The 15,334-nt window shown below is 39.7% G+C and overlaps 1 protein-coding gene and 2 non-coding genes across 4 annotated transcripts in view; all 3 read left to right on the forward strand.

The window, feature by feature from the left end:
• arhgef10 (Rho guanine nucleotide exchange factor (GEF) 10) overlaps positions 1-15,334 on the forward strand; it is a 52,308-nt gene that overhangs the window by 27,910 nt on the left and 9,064 nt on the right. For both annotated transcript variants that reach the window (XM_040137520.1, XM_040137521.1), the window contains 8 exons: positions 2,653-2,768; positions 4,457-4,584; positions 6,081-6,181; positions 6,554-6,675; positions 8,030-8,116; positions 9,067-9,293; positions 10,455-10,612; positions 13,944-14,086. In XM_040137520.1, coding sequence (XP_039993454.1) covers positions 2,653-2,768; positions 4,457-4,584; positions 6,081-6,181; positions 6,554-6,675; positions 8,030-8,116; positions 9,067-9,293; positions 10,455-10,612; positions 13,944-14,086 — 1,082 coding nt within the window. The remainder of the gene's footprint in view (positions 1-2,652; positions 2,769-4,456; positions 4,585-6,080; positions 6,182-6,553; positions 6,676-8,029; positions 8,117-9,066; positions 9,294-10,454; positions 10,613-13,943; positions 14,087-15,334) is intronic.
• trnai-aau lies at positions 6,873-6,946 on the forward strand. The gene has a single exon. It is a non-coding gene; the product is annotated as a tRNA-Ile (tRNA).
• Positions 7,560-7,633, forward strand: trnai-aau. Its single transcript has one exon. It is a non-coding gene; the product is annotated as a tRNA-Ile (tRNA).

Below are 15,334 nucleotides of genomic sequence, written 5' to 3' on the forward strand. Positions count from 1 at the left end.
ACTGACCTTCGCTCATTTCCCTTGCTCTGATTTAGTTATTTCCAAACAACCCTCAGTAGTGTGTCTGCCTTTGGAAAAGTGTGTGTGTGCGCGTATGTGCATACAAATGTGTGCATTGTCCAGGAACTTTTAAGAAGTGGATACAATTGTTTCTCAGTCCACTGTGCTCAGCCAAAAGCAGCTCGGTGACCAGCCTGCTAGAAAGCAATGAAAAGGCTCTTCCACATATGATGTCATCTGTTTGCGTGTCTCTCTGCTTAGTTCATCTCCTCTCTCCGCTGCATAGCCATCAGACCACCATGCAGACTGGTCATTTAAAGTTATGTTCTCGTGCTGCTCTCACAGCCGGTATGTAATTTGTAGATATACTGTTTGTGTTTTTTGGAAGTGTGTCATCGCTGGGATGACTGGCCTGCTTCTGAAGATGCTTCCAGGCCTGTTTTGTTAGAAAACTCTTGGCATTTGTCAGGCTCACAAAGAGCCATTCACAGGAAGTTGGATCTGACCTAGTCTAGTCTGTGGGAATGGTCAATTCAGTGATAGCACAATTCTATTCTTCCTTGCGTGTTATTATTTCTACTATTAAATACAGATAATAAACACCAGAAGATGGTATGAAACTCTGGTTTTATTGATTAAATGATGACATTTCAGATTTCTTTTAATGTACATTTATTGAAAGAGGAGGAAGGAGGAAATATGCTCCAAGGCTAACGCAGACCTCCTTCATACACGGTTCAGGGGAACTGTTGTTAACATACAGTGGAATGAAAAATTAAAACTCAAACTACACGCCTATTTGATTTAAACTTAAATCATGTACAGGGATATTGCAAAAAAGCTAGTTCATTTAATCTTCTGTCATTCAACAATTCCAGTATTAAGTGACATTAAGTAGCGTCTTCATTGTATAACTATATTGTATGATACTGGCTGTAACTGAAGTGTTGTAGCTGCATTGGCTCATAATGACACACCAAGCATGGATTTGTTTATTCAACATTTATGCCCTGACCTGAATTCAACCCCGTGTCTCAGCCTTTGCTGTGACTGATGAGCCATGAAAATGGCTCTAACTCTGTTAGACAAGTAAATTAGTTCAAATTGATCAGAAAGTGTAACAAAAGTGCATAACCCACTCCAACAATTAGGTTCGCATTTGATCTTATTAACAGTCTAAGTAAATAAACATAACGTATAGATGTATTGTAGGCTGGCTATGATTTGATCCAGTGATATGAATGAATAAAAGTAGGAGGCCATTGACAGTGAAAGCATGAGTGAAGCCGAAACCAATGCACACTACAGTAGGCCTGCTGTGTCGTGTGTGTGCCTCAGCGTGTAGGGGTGCTCACGCATGTGTGAGGCCAGCAAAGAATTTCTCAGTCTATGAGCAGCCTCTTGTGTACAAACTGACAGGGAGACATTTTTGAGTCATTCTCTCAGAGACCACCTACAAATGCGTTACTGGGGTAAAGTTTCCCCTGAATGTCCAGTCAGTGAGACCTTCGGGACAGGACTTCACTGGGTTGCCATGGAGCACCAGACAGACATAGTGACTATTGTAGAAGAAGAGGAGGAGGAGGAGAAAGAAGGGAAGGGAGAAGAGAAAGTATAAGGGCAGAAGCAAACACAGCTGAGTGTGCCAAAGACTGTGTCAAAGACTCGGAATACATTTTAACTCTTTGTCCACTTATATAAACTCTCAATGGTTAATATAGAAAAGAGGATACACACGCTCAAACATTTGCAGTTAGGTTTTAATTTGAAAGGGTCCAGTACTTGTTAATTGAGTCTTTTGATCAAATGACCTCAATAATTTTTCAGTTGGCAATTTTGGCTCGCTGACTGGCATTCCCCCACGTGCTTTTCTTCATGATTATCTTCATTAGTTTATGTATATGTGTGTGTGTGTGTGTGTGTGTCTGTCTGTCTGTGCGTGTAAGAGAGAGCGAGAGAGAGAGAGAGCGAGAGAGAGAGAGACTCTTGGCCTGTCAGACCCTTGATGAACCTGGCTCTGTGCAGCAGTGCTTTGCATACACACAAAGCAAGCTGTTGTTTCCTTTTTGATACAGAACAGCACAGTAACCGCTAGCGATCACTGAACCGTTCATATAGCTCAGTGATCGTCAGCTTTAATATTTTGAGCACAAGTGCAAAAATGATGAGAGGCAAATACCTACCAGCATACAATACAGTAGGTAAACAAGTGAACAGAAAGAATTATATATTTTGACATGCGAAGACAAACACAATATTTGGTGTGTGGCCTCTGAAAGCTAACATTAGATAAAAGTGTTCTTGTGAACAAAGCACACTGGTGAGAATCGCTGCCAAGTTTGCAGAGCTGTCACCACTCTTGTGGGAAACTGACTGATCGCCCCTTATTGATCTTTGTACAATTTGAACGGCTTCCCTCATCAGACTGACTTTACTCATTCCTGCGTTTCTTTGCAACTTTTTATAAGAGGAGTGTTGGAGACATCAGCTTTTTCGGTCTCGGCTCAATTTCATTGCTATCTGTCAGTCTTTTATGCTTTTATTCTTACTGGCTCACATTAGGACACTGCCTTTTATATGGGATTGTAGTCACTACAAAACAAAACATTCTGTTTCCATCTTAATATTTTGCCCTTGTGTTTTTCTGTGTAGACAAGCTGTACATGGGCCCGGGTCAGTTGTACCAAGATCTGCAGAACCTAATCCATGACCTCAGCCTGGTCAACCAGATCTCTAGCATGATCAGCAGCCTCAAAGGAAACTACCAGGTACCGTACAACTGCACTAAACACAAGCACTGAGTTAAGGTCACATCAGTTGAACTCAATACATTCCTAGTCTTTACTTCCCTTGGGGGACGTTTGATTAAAATGCACAAAAAAATGAAATTTCATTGTATTCAATCCTGATAACCTTTGGTTAGTCAAGTCTGAAAGAGAATAAGTATCAAAAAAATCAAGTCAAAAGAACTGAAAGTCATCACAAAGGTATAAGTCTAATTTGATATGAATAATTAAGTACTTGTCTTTTGGGTAATTTCCACTAAATAGGAGGTCTTCTGGAATAGTTATAGTGTCTATTGATATTCTTGGAAGCTTGACAAAAATTTACATAGACAAATGTTTCTTCAATGTACCTCAGGACTTTAAAAATCACATTCATTGTGTTTTCCCTCAGATGACCATAAAGATTGGGCTTTTATGTAGGCGTATAATGTTTAAGCTCTGGAACATGCAGGCATGGACAATTTGTCCTTGGGAGATTTGGAGTCTCTTAAGTCTTGATTTGCTACATTCAAGCCTGTCATATCATGTGGCCACACACACACACACACACACACACACACACACACACACACACACACACACACACACACACACACACACACACACACACACACACCTGTCTGTGCTGCTGGGATGAAGGTTTAGTTTGCAGAGCACAGCATGAGGGTGTAAGGCTGTGTTTGTGCTGTGCTGGTAGATCTGTCAGAAGCAGAGTGGGAGGCAGAGTAACAGAGGAGCTCTCAGAGAGACATGTGTCCCAGAGATGGAGGAAGGGAGAGATTGATGGAGAGAGGGAAAAAGGAAGAAAAAAGCAGGACTGAGTTTTGTGAGCCAAGGATTTTCTCATCATTAAATTTCATATTCTAAATGATACGAACAGTATTTTTATTATATATTTATACAGAAAGGTTCTTCACAGTTTGGAACCATGCATTGAAAGGTCCATATATCATTATCTAATTAGTAATGACAGTTAAAGGCCAAATTTCTTATTGCCTGCTCTTGTAAAGAGAATCTTCGTACCTCCACTGTTTGCGCAAAACTAGAGTATGTAAACCAGTCTTCAATTGTGCCACTCAAAAAATGTATATGTTGAGTTTAGTTTGAGACTACTACAGTAGTTGTTTGTCTAATGATTCAACTGCATGGTATGTTTTGTGGCTGTTTGTGTTGATAAGGGAGAACAATGAAAGGAGTCTGTAAAAAATGTTCCATCTCATTTACATATACAGAGGAGCAAAGATACTAGAAACCACTTACATTCCAATATAATGCAGTCCAATACAACAACAACACAAACTACAGGCTCCGAAATCAGTGTCAATAAAAATTATTAATTTCTTGAAGGTAGTGTATGCAACAGGATTGTTGTATTGGATTGCCTTACAGTGACAAGGGAAACATTGTCTAATTAGTAATGACACAATGTCTAATTAGTAATTAGTAAGGTCTTGCTATATTGTGTCACTTAATGTGGATGAGAGCAGATCCGCTTGGGAGTGGTCGATTTTTATCTTAAATTATACCATTGTCTCTAAATAAATGTGGTTATGATTTATTGACATTGAAATGCTCTGAAGTATAATTTATGAGTCTCTTCCCTTTTCTCTTTCTTTCCTTTTTCCTTCTTTCTCTCTTTCTTTCTCTCCCTCCGGTATTCTTGTGTACAGAATGTGAACCCCACAGTGGCCCAGGACTGGGTATCAGGTCTCCAGAGGCTGATACTCAAGAAGGAGGAGGAGATCAGGGCAGCTGACCGGTGTAGGATCCAACTCCAGCTGCCTGGCAAACAGGACAAGTCTGTTTTTTTTACTTTAATTGGTTTTTCATACAGACAGCACATATAACATTTTAACAGTCTCCAGTCTCAGTCCTTGCTCCCCACCCTTGTCCTGTTTATCCTAGAATTGTCATTATCCCCTTTTACCCTGCTTTCTCCTTCCATCCTCCCAGCCTCCCTGTATGCCAGTAGCTTTAGGAGAGCGTATTAGAGCACATTTGGATATTTGGATAAACAAGTTTCTCCAACAGCTCTAATCTGAAGCATGAATTTCAGGGGAGGAAATGTTCAGCAGTCTACCCAGTGCAGCAGCTGTTACTGAACGCTCATGTCACACATTTACACAGACTATTATATTCTGCACGTGGTCCCCCAAGGGTGAACCTTGTTTTGGCTTTGTCACATTCTCCCTCTCTCTTTCACTTCCTCACTCCATCCCTCGTCCCTGCTGCATTTAGCTGGTGAGATTATCCACGGGTATGTTTGGAAACACAGCTGTGCCTCCCTTATTCCTTCTCCTGATCCTTCAATCACAAAGCACACAAAACACAACACTTGTCACCATCAGCTGACAGGAGCAATGTATTTCAGACAGGACCCCACCACACACACATGCGCACACACCAAAAACACACACACATACTGTCTACATGAGCTGCTGGTAGAAGCAATAATTGACATTGGCATCTATGCAATTTTGTCACAGTCTGTCTAGTCATTCAGCATTGAATAGCCAGACTCATTTGTCCCCTCAGCTGGGAGTCAACCCAAACCATACATTTCATTTGATCATATTGGGTATTTTACTGTAAAAGATGCTGATCATTGGACTGGTTTGTCTGCAAGAATATTCAAACATTAACATGACTGTTAAGGGAAATGTAAATGCTAATTCAGTACCTCTGGTTGCCAAAGTGTTGACATGTCTCGCAGAACATTAATCATTTAGTACAATCTTGTTAAAGCATCTCTGATGTTTGGCTCACAAAAACCTCCAACGATGTCTTGTTCATAAACTCAAGCTGCAGTATGACACTTTTTTTAAAGCTCTATGTTATGATGTTTACATAATAAAACATTAAACTTTAAATTTTTCTAAATTTTTTTTTCTGCCTTTTCTGCCTTAAATTAGAGCCCCGTGCAGAAAGAGATTTTTGTTTTCTTTTGTGTATAATGAACAGAAAATATCAAAACAACGTTGTTACTATTCTGCCTGTGTTTCTTGATCCACCATAATCTGCAGGCACCAGACAGCACCCAGTAGTTTGTTGTCTAACGTCATCAAAAGTGCAGTTGTGAATCCTGACCTTCTGCCCAATGTGTTATGATATAGAGCTTTAAAAGAAAATGAAAGATATGAAGTTTATTTGAGAGAATGTTGAGTGAACTTAGAGGCACCAAAAACAATTCCCTGTATATTTGTGATATACAGTAGATATAATAGTATCCAAGGTTGGAATGTTCTTTTATTTTCATCATAATTTGTGTTTTTGTTATGTCCTCTCTATTGGCAGGTCAGGTAAACCCACTTACTTCAGTGCAGTGTTCAATACTCTCAGCCCAGCCATCAAACAGTCATGGATAAGTAACTTGCAGATGGCCAAACTGGCTCTAGGTACGGCACACTGCCTGGCTGTACACTTTCACTTTCTCAGTTGAACAGTTGTTTTTCCATTTTGATTGTATGTCCATGCATTTATACAACATATATGTATCGCTTCAGTCAGTTGCCTATGATTAAACAAAATGCTACTATCAAACATTATTGGCTACTAGTGAATCTAATGAGAAAAATTAAGTTTGTAGCAAAATATGTTTAAAATTAATTACAAGTAAGGTGATAATTTTAGCTTTACAATCTGACTTCTTGAGTCTTTCCTTCTGAAAACAGATAACTTATTTAAAAACAATTACTGCATGCTGTACATTATTGACTCAACAACGTATCTGTGTGTGTTTGTGTGTGTATGTGTGTGTGTTACATCAGAAGAGGACAACCTGCAGGGCTGGTTCTTTGCAGAGGATGATGGAAATCAGATCAAAAAGCAGAAACACCCTCTCTTGCTTCGACAAATGCCTGTGGTCATGTCAAAACTACAGGAGTTCAAGGTGGGACCTTTTTAATGTTATCTTAACCCCACATTTTCCACAGTGTCCATGTATCAGCGCGTGTGGGCGTCTAACTATGTCTCACAAATTAAACACTTTTCCCTCAATGTCATACAACACTTACTACACTTCTGTGTTCAACAGCATTGACTGAACTTTAGCAAAAAAAAATCAAAAACCGAAGCATGTGTATGTGTGGCCGGTTAGCTCAGTTGGTTAGAGCGTGGTGCTAATAACGCCAAGGTCGCGGGTTCGATCCCCGTACGGGCCAGTGTGTTTTAGTTAGTGACACTTTGACAGTTTAGCTCAGGTCATTATAATAACTCTGAGTAAGACATGGCATATGGAATGGTATTACTGTAAAAGATCTGTTGCTGATGTCAGATGTGACAGAAATGCCCAATACTTATAACACTGAGTTACCATATGGCTTGTTCAGTTTTCTACATATTCACGTGACCAGAATCCCATTCTAAACTTTGCTATTGTCTATTCTACCTCAAGTTCACTCTTTTAACACTGCACAGGCTCTATAGGCGCTAGGCTCTTATACTCTATACCATAATAATACTCTAGTTTGTTTGTGAGTGTCAGGCTGTAACTCAGAGTGTAATCTAGGCAAGAGCAGAAAACTATAAAGTGAAAGTTTGTCTATATACATTCTTATTATTTTAGGGATTAGGTCAGGTTTTGCCTTGTGTCCATCAATCTCAAATCAACTGTCTGATTTTCCATATTTTTGGGTGAATGTGTATGTCTTTCTTGTTCTTTCTGTATGGATGTGCATCTCCCAACTTTCACACTCCTCCCTGTATGTCACACGCAGTTACTTTTCTACCATCACTCAGTAACGAATTGGCACAGAAAATAGCTATGTGATGTATGGCCGGTTAGCTCAGTTGGCTAGAGCGTGGTGCTAATAACGCCAAGGTCGCGGGTTCGATCCCCGTACGGGCCACACAATTATTGAGATAATAAACTTATATTAGATCCCTCAAGTAGGTCTGAGTAAAGATGTCAGGTGTGGGAGCCACATTGGCACATCCGTAACGTTAGTTGTTTGTCTACCAGAATTCTTACTAGCTGCCAGAGGTCGGCAGCTCCGCTACACCTGTCAGCACTGACAAAGTAGAAAAATGATTGGTGCCAAAAAGCATATGGCTAGTTTAGCTCATTCAGAAAGGTGAATTCAATATGACTGAACCTCCGAGATCTTTGCCGATTTACCATCACACTAATAAACACTAACTGGACACTAGTAACTCCTGTTTTTTTTTTTTTACACTGTGAATTCCTATATGACGACTTGACTATTTCTTATCACCCTCCCTTTTTTCCTCCTGTTCTGTGCCAGGTGGAGTGTGCTGTCCATAACCCAGAGCCCCATATAAACACAGAGAGCACCGCAGACACACCCGTCGTTGGCCATGGATGTGTCTGGGTGAGAAATTTTTTTCCTTCATCCCTTGGGAAAAAAAGCACTGTGTCAGCTCTACAAAATAAGAGCTTATTCAAAGGTTTATAGTGGCTGCTTGCAGTAATGTGGGTCTTTTCCATCCAGAGGGAGAACTAAATGTGTTGTTCTGTAGAAACAACTCAACTTTAAAACCTGAGTCTTGGCCTAGAGTATTTTGTCAAGTGTGTTAAGTGGCTTTAACAAGTGTTTGTTGACAAAATGTTTTGCAGTCCGCTTATTGTCAGCAGCTAACACTATTTAAGCTTAAACACTTTTCTACCAGTAAGTTTGGCTCTTAGTTTTGTAATGGAGCCATCTGCTCTGCTGTGCCTTAGCAGAGCAGATGGTACATTTTCGCTGTTTATTTATTAAAATGTCTAATGTCACCTTGAGAAAGACAATCAGGGTTTGAAAGTTATTGCTTGGGTACGTTTTTCTCAAAATAAACAATGACTGTCATAACCATGGTAATCACTGCTAATGCAGTGTTTTGTCCATTAGGGAAAACCTTAGATCTGTTAAAGATATAAACATCTCTCTAGTTCGTTATTTTCATGCTGAAGTATTTATATAATGTTGCTGAAAGATGTTAAACTGAAAGAGGAGATTTTTAAATTGTTAAATGTTATTTGTTTTTAATGTAAGGGAATGTCTTAGGAATTAAATTATTTTGTTTTTAAATTGGCCTATAATGACTTTGTTTTGATTTCCACTTACTAATGTAATTCAACTTTGCTCTGTGGAGGGACTTTAGTGTCTTCTCACGAATTATGTTGGAGAACTTTACCTGTAATTGTTTAGTATTGTTTGCTCTCTTTTCGTATAGTCTGCTCTCCTGACAGGGTATCTCTTGGAAAGATGTGCCATCAGAACTGAGCTACATAAGTGGATTAAAATATCCTTAAAACAGTACGGTTTTATTTATTTTTGTCCAGGTTGCAAGTTGCACTAACCAGATGGGCCAGATAGCCATTGTGGCCATGCAGAACTCCAGCCCTAAAGTGACTGAGTGTTTCAATGTGGAATCCCGTATCCTATGCATGGCCTACATCCCAGCTGAGCAACCCCAGGAAAATGGCGAGAAGGTCCCCGAAAACGACCACGTTCCCCCAACAAAGGCCAGTGATACTCCCAGTGTCTGTCTGGGCATGGAGGACGGCAGGTACAGATGTTGATACACAGTGTACTCTGAAAAGTGTGTGCTGTAACTATGAACTTTTTTGTGAAACACATTGTGCTGTACCCACACAATGTCATAAATTACATTTTAATAGGATACCCTCTTTAAAAGACCAGTGCGTAGGATTTAGGGGGCTCTATAGGCAGTGTTTTTTCATTAGTGTATAATCTCCTGAAACTAAGAATCATTTTGTTTTCATAAGCTTTAAAAGAGCCCTTCATATCTACACAGGGAGTGGGTCCTCTTCCACAGAACCGGCCATGTTTCACCACCATTTTTGTGCAGTAGCCCAGAACGGACAAACCAAACACTGGCTCTAGAGAGGGCCTCTCGCGTTTTTATGTTACCTGAAGGCCACCGTAGGTTCTCGTATATTCTTAGAAAGGGAGGGGTGAGGAAGGGGTAATCAGTTGATTGCAATCTGCAACCTCCCCGCTAGATGCCACTAAATCCTACACACTGGTCTTTTAAAATATACATGATTACATAAATAATAAACATGGTTTTTGACAGTGTCTTTGGATCAAAGAGAAAGGGTGTCTTTTGTAGACTCCTCATTTGGCACCAGAGTTTATCAGTAGTACAGAGAGAGATCCAACATAGTGCACTTACTTCTATTTGTATGTACTGCATGCACCAGGTCAAGGTATTCTGTTACTTAAAAAAGCATTCCAGTAATCGTTGGAAGTTTTGGAATGAATTCAAATTTGAAGGAGCATCTTCAGGGAAAGCGAAGACACTAAAAATACATGTTTAATCAGTTTAGCACAAGAAACTCCCAAATTGCATCTTGAAAATGTTTTTAATTTCTTAACATACTATTTTGTTCTGGTGACAAGTTAAGACATAATACATTTCAATTCTTTAAGCTACAAAATAGGTTTGGTTAAATTTAAGTGGCTTTAGGAAGGTGTTATAGACTCAAAGTTGAAACCTGAGCATATAACTCAAAGGGTCAAATGCTGCACACCATTATGACAATATTGTAAAGTGTCACAAACACCAAAGTAATAATAAAAGTCAATAATATTTTTTAACTGATTCTACAGCGAATATCTTACTGATTATATTCAGACAGGAGTTTATCTCAAAGTGGCATTCTATATTGAGTTTAGTACTAATTTTATCTTCTTCCCTGTTCAGTATCATTGTGTATAAGAGCAGCCAGCGGTCCAAGAAAGTACGTCTGCAGCATTTCTTCACACCAGACAAGTCCACTGTCACCAGCCTGGTCTATAAGAAACACTGTTTGTACGCCGGCCTGGTCAGCGGCTCTGTGGCAGTCTACTCCAGATCACAAGGTTCGTGTGTCTGTGTGTGCATGTTTGTGTGAGGAGGGGGTGGCTCATCTGTTAAAGTCTCAGAATTGTGCCTTTGTAATGATTCTTGATACTCTTAGCTAGCTATAATTAGGGCAATTACGAGGTTAAGTCAGTGTTATTGTGCAAAACAGAATTGCATTCATTGAGTTAATTGGTTTTGTTTTTTTTTTTAAGTGTGTAGGCTGAAATTGTTTACTTGAATATTTAGTCTGCGCTAGCCCTGAATTTTGTAACTTCAACCATAATTGGCCATGTACATGATTAAGAGCATTACTGACTTAATGACTTTGTTTTTGGACACAGCCACCTTTGACTCACTTCTGCTGACATTACTTACCAAAAGCAACATATCTGGGGATTTTTTCCAACTATAGGCAGAAAATGTAATGTCTTGAAGTGCTGAAGAGATTGGTGCTAAATTGACAAAGCTAAACATTTGAAAACAGTGGATGAAAATGGTTATTCTGGGTTTTTTTGGGTCTATTGTTTCAACTGCAATTTTTAACCTCTGAGTCACTGGGTTGCTGTTAGTGTGTAAGTCAGAGGTTCACTGTGAAACTCAAGGTCAGGGGTCTCCCCTGCTGTGTGTTGAGATTCTGTTTCCGTTTGCTCCGTTGTCTGGTAGAAGCCAAACTGTTAGTGGTGACCTATTTAATATATTCCCTCCCAGATGAGCACAGACGGAGCAGAGGAAAGGATCTGGGCTGCTCTCTTCCCGCAGTCTTTCACATTCTCTGTTTTGTTCCATCTCTTATTGGCTTTCATAGCAGTGCAAACAGAGGGTCTCTGAGCCTCTTCTTCATCCCGTCTCTCTGTTTTTCTTTCTTTGTCTGATTTTTCTCTGTGTCAAATTGTATTGGTAAAGATAAGTTCATATTCTGGAACATGCGGAAACAGAATCCTTGTCATTCTTGGCTGTTGAATATAAGTATGGGTGTCACTAATCCTGTGATGCGGCCATTGCTAGAGGCACGTTGTATTAACCTTAGTCACACATATTCATTCCTCTACATTCCCTCATACGACTCAAATTAGATTTTCAAATTCTCTGAGAGAGAGAATTTTTAAGTTTCATTTATCAATTTCCAGCTTTGTTGTTTTTCTTACATTGGTCTCTAAGGCATTGTGTGTGCAAGAGAGAGACCGAAACAGAGACAGAGAGATTATGGATGATGGCCTGAAGACTGACAGACAGGAGGAAAACTATTCTTGCTCCTCCCACAGTCAAGTTAAAGTTTGCCTGGGAGAAACATGCAGTATATATGCAACCATTCAGGAATGTTTTCTGGGCCACTTACTACGCTTTGTTTTGACGGACAAGCCTTTTTCTCCACAAACCAGTTATTAGACAGCAGCACAGTGTATTGGTCTGAATGTTCCAGCAGTTGCTGCATTTCATTATTTATCACCACCAGTGTGTAAAATTAACTCCCAGAAGGCAATCCTGGCCCTAAAACCTGATTTGTACGATTTCCACCCATCAGGAGCTCTGTCATTTGAACATGATGCTTGATGCTAAAATGGTGACTCATCCTGCATAGTTTGGTAGGGAAGCTGTATCCTGCATGCCTGTTATAATGCTGTGCAAGTACTTTATCACAGTGACTGGTTCTGCCTGCACTTCAGTAGCATATAAAGCAGACTCACAGTTTACACTGTAGAGAAGAAAGCCAGCAGAACTAGGAGGAATGATCAGTTTATATCCTTTGATGTTACATTGTCCGCCGATCAAAGGGGACCATCGCAGTGAATAGTGACGACACATCAAAAACACTCTGAACAGACAGCAATGTGGCTCTGTCTTCAAAGCCTTCAGTGCTCAGTTATCCTGCATAGAAACGTTACTCTGTTGTTTAATGCAGTGCGTCTGAAGCCGGCCAGTCAGCCTCATTCTGCCATGCTTGCTATTCCCTCTGTGACTGACTGTTAAAGAGATAGAGAAAGAGGGAGGCAATGATTCGGCAAAGGTCACATGTCATAAACAGTCAGTATCATGGATCTACTTTTTCCTGTTGAGAATGCTGTACATCATTTGTTGTTTGTTACAGAGTTGTCAAAATAAGAAAGATGACAAGCTTGTTTAATCAGCTTTTACTGTCTGGGTTATGTGCTACTGTTTATGCACATACACATATATACACCATGATGAGAAGTTTGGTGCAGCTGGCATGCAGGAATGCTACAGTTTTTTAAAAAGATGTGGGCAGACTAGCTTCAGTAGAGATGACTTACATAAGCCTCAAAGTTGGCATCCCTGTCATTTTTTTTGTTTTTATTTTCTCTTTTTTCTCATGTACATTCATGTACACAGTATGATTATTACAACAATATACACAGGGTATTGCTGCGGTGCTAATCCCACCGAGCTCCTTTATTCGGGGATTACCATTACTTCCCCAGTCATTACTGTACCTCTGAAAGAACATCTCTCTCTGCGTGGCACCTCTCCCTTCAATAGCCGCCTTTGTGCCCTTTCTTAAACAAACACTATTGGTGAGGCCTCATTCACTTCCTGGCCTAGATTAGCCAAGGGAATGTGGTATCTGGAGGAAATGAACTTTGTATTCAACACAGGGACCTTCAAGGTAAAAGTAAGTATGAGTCCAAAAAAGGGCTATTTTTACTGTAGCATGTTCCAGTTTTTCAAATACAGACCTTTTTTCTGTCTAACAAACCTACATTTCCTCTTATTTTATGACAACATGGATTGAAATCTAAACCCGTGAATATAATGGTTGCAGAAGTGTAATGTGTTGATATTTATAAAGACACTCCATGCAGTGTTTCATTGCAGCAGAGATGGCACAGTTTGTGCCCAGGCACATGTAGAACAGAGTGTGTAGGTGGTGCGTGTGGGATCGAGCTCAGCTCTGACTAAAGCCTCGCAGCCCATCTATATTCATAGTGAAGGCTGTGAAAACCATCAATGGCCACTCCACCAGCATTAGTAGAGTTATAAATGCAGAGGACCTTTACAGATGACATTTAAAAAGATAGAGTGACTGTTACAGTGTCTTAAATGAACAATTCATCTTTAAATATTAAATGTAAAATTGTAAGGGGTTTACACTGCGAGAGAGAACACAATATTCCTCATAGAAGAGATGTGAAGCACTGTACGGTTTGGTTTGTTGTTGCTTATGTTTCATCATATGCACTTTTACTGCATCTTATTAGATTCCTGAACCTGACTGAATAGTATGTATTCTGTGTTTGCATATAAACTGCATTTTTCTCATAGGGTATTTTATGAAATGCAAATTCTATTTATTTGAGTACTGAGCTTTCAACATTGTGGTTGTTCTTACAGACGGTTTGTGGAACTGTGACAAGCCCAAGGTGCTGAAGTTGGGAATCCTCCCAGTCAAGGCCATGCTGGCTGTGGAGGAGCACCTCTGGGCTTCATCGGGTGGACAGGTCTTCATCATCAGCACCCACACACATTCTGTTGAGGTATGAAACCTAGCTCTGATACTGTTATTACATACCATGTCTACATCAGAAATAGAGCAGTTTAGCCCACCATTTTGTGTGTGTGTGCTGTAAATAACACTTGGTACATATCTTCTTATCTAAGACAAGCTCTAGCAAAAAAGACGATTACTGTATGTATCATCCCCCTATCTGTTCGTCAAGTCTGTAGGAAATTGTGTTTCTTTAAAGATTGGGTCAGACCACAAAAAGCAAAGACATATTTTGGAGAGGCTGTTTTCTTTACTTGAAGGTATGAGTATTTTAGTGAGAAAAGGAGGACTGCATCCAGAGTGTATATCATTCAGTAGAGAGAGGGAGATGTGATTCACTTTTTAAAAAGGTGACGAAAGAAGAGAAGTGAAACGTCATGAGGAAAGTGAAGGGGAAACAGTCGAGGCTGAATTGGACTGTTATGAAGAGCAGTATCTTTTGAGTGTGGATAGGTATGTCATTGTTTATTTAGATACTTCCTATGTGAAATGTGGTCACCAAAAGTATAAATGACATGTAGTAGATGAGGGTGCCTCCATTCTCTTCCCAGTCTTCTTTTTTTCCCATATCCTGGAATATGGATAGTATTCCCTGTGTGTGTGTTCTGGCCTGGTTTAGGGAATGGAAGCACCTGCCATGGGTCCTGGAATAGTAACGTTCCTCTGACATGCGCTCACTCATAATCTGTTTAGCCTCATTAAGCTCATTATGTTGGACCACCTGCCTGTCTCGCTCTCTTTTCCACACTGAAGACTTACAGTTAGTCCACAGTGGTGACTGAAAGTCAGACAGGTGTGATGGACTGAGGCAGAGAGGAAAGCATGTTGAGATGTATACAAAGATATTGGATACTTCAGATCATTTTTAATTAAAGGTAGATCAAATATAAATGACAAGGGTTTACACTTATCAAAATGAAAAGCACAAGACATTATCTTGTTGCTCTTTTGTTGCCACATTCTATCACAACCCTTTACTGAGACACTTGGGAATGGACTCCCCTTAGACAAATATAACTCCAGCTACATGTAAAGCAATGTGTGGTGCGATTATGTAACTCGTGGTGATGGAAAAAGCCTAGTTTATTGTAGTTTCCATGCACAGAATTCAAAATTACACTGCACATATTTGAAACTTTTCTAATTTAAACTGATGAATGAATGGAAAACCTATGGTTATGAAAAAGAGTATATAAAGTCGATTTAAATTGAGATCTATAAACCAAATCTTATTAAA

This window comes from Xiphias gladius, chromosome 10 (assembly GCF_016859285.1).
Source record: "Xiphias gladius isolate SHS-SW01 ecotype Sanya breed wild chromosome 10, ASM1685928v1, whole genome shotgun sequence".
NCBI lineage: Eukaryota > Metazoa > Chordata > Actinopteri > Istiophoriformes > Xiphiidae > Xiphias > Xiphias gladius.